The 4,921-nt window shown below is 43.0% G+C and overlaps 1 protein-coding gene across 1 annotated transcript; it reads right to left on the bottom strand.

The window, feature by feature from the left end:
• Positions 1–219: 219 nt before the first annotated feature.
• Positions 220–1,635, bottom strand: LOC308338288 (tripartite motif-containing protein 60-like; the record flags this gene model as incomplete). The annotated part of the gene is made up of 1 exon (XM_080796322.1): positions 220–1,635. One exon carries the CDS (start codon positions 1,633–1,635, stop codon positions 220–222), a length of 1,416 nt encoding a protein of 471 aa, XP_080652448.1.
• Between the last annotated feature and the right edge of the window lie 3,286 nt (positions 1,636–4,921).

Here is a 4,921-nt window from a genome sequence, read left to right as displayed (position 1 = left end):
ATCCCAGGACCCCAGGATCATGACCTGAGCTGAAGGCAGAGGCTTTAACCCACTGAGCCACCCAGGTGCCCCACTACCATGTTTTTACAGTTGTTGAAAATGGGAGAAAAATCTATTCTGGTTTTCAGCAGTAAACCGTTATGAGTCCAGAATTACTGCGACTAAATTTACTGGCTAAGTTACCCCTAGACATTGAAACGATACTGTTTCCCAGGTACCTCACTGTTCATCATCTGTTACTGAAGAGATTTTAAGAGGTTCAGAATCTACTCCAATATAGAAATAGGGACACACAGCTTCTATAAGACAATCATTAAAATTATAGAGAAGAGATCTATCACTCATATTGTAAAAGGAAACTTCACCCAACTCACAGTCGAGAAAAATGCCGATCTTACTGGGTCTTACTACAGGCAGAAGTTGGGTTCTCTTACCACCCAGTATAACATAAATGCTTTCAATATATCGCCCAATTGCCCAGAATCCACCCTCAACTACTGGCCAAGTCCTCCAATTCCTGGGAAAACAGTCTCGACACACCCCCAAGGTCCATTTAGGCTTGTTTCCCACTTCTACCTCCCAGTAATGCCGGCCAGAATTAAATCTCCTCGAACCCAGGATGGCAGGGCAGAGATAAAATCTCCTCGGGTTGTAACAAAGGTGTTTTTTTTTGTTTCCATATCGCACACTTTTTCTATCCTCAGACACAATAAGCTGAGGGTGTGCTGTTTCAAGATCCAGCATCACATCTGCTTGAAATGGCTTGATAATTCTGTCCAAGCCAGAATACTGTGGAGGAAGGCTAAATCCGTATTTCTTTAATTGGAATACGAAGAGCTCGGGGTATGTTAGGTTTTGATACCTGTTGTAGATACCCTTAACATGGGTCAATAATTCCAGTTCTGACTGCACACACCTGCACTCTACCTCCTTGAGCAGATGTTTTAACGTGGAAACATGACCTGAAAATGTTCTCTGATTCTCGTTTAGTTTTGTTAAAATGTCCCTCTCTTCATCGTCCATCTGCCTAAGAAGAGCCTCTTGCTGATTTTGTAGAAACTGTTGGAGTTGCTCGAATTCGGAAATGATTTCTTCTCTCCTGTCCTCTACCTTCTTTTTCAGGTCCACTATTTTGCTGGTTTGAAGACTTAACACTTTTTCAACTCGTTCCACATTATCCCTCAAGGGCTCGATGCTGTATTCTAGAATTTTCCTGTGAAAAGTGGCAGCTTTCTTAATGGGGTAAATATAGTGTTTCTTATGTTGAACAGAGAAACTGCACTGTGTACATAAAACCTCTAGGTCCTTCCCACAAAAAAGGGTCAGAAACTGATTGTGCTTCTCACACATAGAATACTCCTCCTGCCTTTTCCTCTTGCTCCTTCGGACCTGCAGTCGTTTAGCAATTTCGGTCAGATTACTGAGCTGGTGATTGCTCCTGAAGCTTTTGTTATGAAAGCAAAAACGACAGACAGGACAGGGGAACGTATCATCTAGATCCTTCCACATCATGTTGATGCAGGAGCGACAGAAGTTGTGCCCACAGTTTATAGTCACTGGGTCTTTCAAGTAATCCAAACAGATGGGGCAGCTAGACTCCTCTTGAAGGTGCACCAGGCCTGTCACAAATTCCATGGAGCCGACAACAAAAGTGGGGGGTAAGAGTGCTCCCCTCGGCAAGGCCTGCCGTAAGCTCAAGACCCAGTGCGCAGATATCCTCTCCCAGGCCTCACAGCTTTAGGTTTCACTGGCCCAGCACGCCGCCCACAGGGCAGCCACTGAAGTCTTGCCCCTTAGCTTGAAGGCAAAGGATTCCTGCTTGCAGCTCTCTCACAGAGGAAACCACCTAAATTTAAGATTAACGACTTCCTTCTTCAGGCAAGTAGCCGCAGGTCCAAGGAAGCAATCACCCCTGTGGATGAGAGAAGTTTTTGATTTTCAAAATCTCCTAGACTTGCTATCACAATAATTAATTGAGTCAAGAATCATCAATAACTGTAAAAACTGTTCAGTGAAGTTTCCTGGATAGTAGTATGTTCACAAAATCTCAAAGTATCATTCTAACGATTATATTTTATTTACAGAGAGGAAAAATATGTGCCTCTACAATGTAGAGCTCTGAAGAATTCCTCATGAGCAATGAAAAGACAAACTGATAGCCTGCAATGAGGAAAACATCAGAGTATTTCTGGCCCTCCCCCCAAAAAGAAAGAAATTTACCTATATTTAATCACAAGGAAACAATCACTAAAATCTAAACCATGGGCAAATCAATGGTCTTTAACTCTATGCGATGGCACTAAAAAAAAAAAAGGGAGATTTCTATATTAAAAGACTAAAGAAACTACTATGAGAAATTTGTAATCTTAGGTATCTAGAGTCTAGACAGCAAATGAATTGCTCTAAAGGGGATAGCACAGGGGTGCCTCGGTGGCTCAGTCATTAAAGCCTCTGCTCAGGTCATGATCTCAGGGTCCTGGGATCCAGTCCCACATGGGCTCCTTGCTCAGTGGGGAGTCGCCTGTGCCTCTCCCCTGCATGTGAACTCACTCTGTCCAATGAAATAAATAAAATCTTTTTTCTGTTAAAAAATAATCTAGATAATATAGAATGGCAAAAATTTGAATATGCACTATTAAACAGACACCAAAATTACACTTCCCAGATTTGATAACTGCATCACAGCTACAGAAAATATCTTACATTTAGGAAATATACACTCAAGTATTTACAGAGGAAGAGGTCATGATCTTTGAATATTACTCTGAAATATTAACTTTAAAAAAAAAACTATACATACTTGTCTGCTTTTGATACAGTATCATTAAGAAACATGGGAATCTGGGTGACAGATACATGAGACCTCTCCGTAGTCTTTCTGAATTCCTGTGAATTTATTATTCCAAAGTATTGAAGTTTTAGAAAAATCACCTTCAGGCTCATCTGAATGTTTAGATCAAAGGAAGTGTTGTAGTTCATTTTATAGAGCACTGGGATACACACTTATGTCCCTTGCTCTTTCTACTCACTGTCTTTATCATTTGGGCAGGCTGCCACCCTTTAAGACACATGGACCTAATATAATATAGCAGCTTAACCTCGTCCAAGCTGCAATCAGGTCTCAAGAGAATTACAGTGCCGCCCTTCTACCCAGTCAGCCTACTTTCATCGTTCTTGCTCCCTTGCATCCATTTGCCATCCCAAGTTATAAAAACGTTCTTCAGATACACAACTCATAACATGTCTTTCTAGAGCTTAAAATCCTACAATTTCTTTTTTCTTTTTTTTTTTTGAGATTTGAGAGAGCAAGGAAGCCTGAGTGGGGGGGGCGGCAAAGGGAGAGGTAGACGCTGGCCCCCAGAGCAGGAAACCTGACCTAGGACTCAATCCCAGGACCCTGGGATCATGACCTGAGCCAAAGGCAGATGCTTAACAGACTACACCATCCAGGCGCCCCCCAATCCTCCAGTTTCTGAAGGTACTTTAAATCTTCAACATCGGGGTGCCTGGGGGCTCAGTGAGTTAGGCCTCTGCCTTTGGCTTGGGTCATGATCCCAGGGTCCTGGGATCAAGCCCTGCATGGGCCTCTCTGCTCAGCAGGGAGCCTGCTTCCTCCTCTCTCTGCCTACTTGTGATCTCCGTCTGTCAAATAAAAAAATAAAATCTTTAATAAAAAAATAATTTAAAAAAAAATCGGCAACATCATGTACAAACCCCTGTGCCACTTCCATTTGAGTTAAACATTTGGATGAGCCTTGAGGTGATTTCTCTAAAACTTTAATACTTTGAAGTAACAGATTCACAGGAATTTCGATAGTATAGAAAGGTCCCCTGTGTGTTATCCAGATTCCCAGGTCTCTTAACACATTCAAATCTGACCATACTTGTCACTCTGAGCTTCACTTCTATCATTCTTCTTGTTTCACTGCAGCTGACAACTGCTTTTGGTTGAACATGCTAAGGTAACTAATCGCATAAGCTTCTACCCAGAAATCTTTGTGTACCTCTGCCTTTTCCCTTCTGATCTTCTTTCTCAAATGTTATGTCCTCAGGGAAATGGTTTCTACTCACCTCATCTAACACATACCTTGAATCCAAGTAAGTTGCCAGATCTCCAGGCCACTGTCATCCACACATGTGTAGGGATAGCAGGCTTCATGTCCTGTGCGTGGATGGCAGGAATGGGCTGGTAAAAGGTGGGTTTTCCAACACAGCCTGACCCACACAGCTCCTATCTCCACTTCCTCATTTAAGCAGGGCTCAGTCTTTTTTAGACCCTTTATGTTTCCCCATCTGTATAAATAGTATCCCCTCTAACTAGTAACCCTTTCCTCACATCTTCACTAGGCTGAATTCTAAAGTTTTTTGGAGAGAGCCCAGAAGTCTCTGGTGTGTCAAATACTGTGCTAATGCTAAGTGCCTTCCACAGTCATTGACTCTCCTCAATTAAACCCTCCCAAGTTTGTCAATTAATGATGGGAAAGGCACTTTCACACAGGCCCTGAGTGTCACTGCAAGGTCTCTTGGGTATACCAAGAATGCAGGGCCCTCACGGCTCCTCACTGAGGCCACTTCTCTTTCTCTGAAAGAGGAGGCAAAGTCTTCTTGGTGGACCAGGAACAGGCTTGCTATAAAAGTCGGTCCGCCAATGGGGTGCCTGGGTGGCTCAGTCAGTTAGGCAGCTGCCTTTGGCTTGGGAGCCCTATACTGGGTTCCCTGCTCAGCGGGAAGTCTGCTTCTCCCTCTCCCTGCCAAATTCCTTGCCTGTGCACTCTCAATCTGTTAAATAAATAAAAATCTTTAAAAACTAACTCAGAAGAGTTCTTTGGCATGACAAGTCCATGGTGTACACAGCATCCAGTTTGAGAGACTTGGGAGATACGTGGAACTGATGCCAACCTGATGCTTATGTTGTGGACTA

The sequence above is a fragment of the Martes martes genome, assembly GCF_963455335.1.
Source record: "Martes martes genome assembly, chromosome: 2".
In the NCBI taxonomy this organism is placed as follows: domain Eukaryota; kingdom Metazoa; phylum Chordata; class Mammalia; order Carnivora; family Mustelidae; genus Martes; species Martes martes.
The sequence above is the reverse complement of the archived record's forward strand: the minus strand, read 5'-3'. Positions and strand labels throughout refer to the sequence as shown.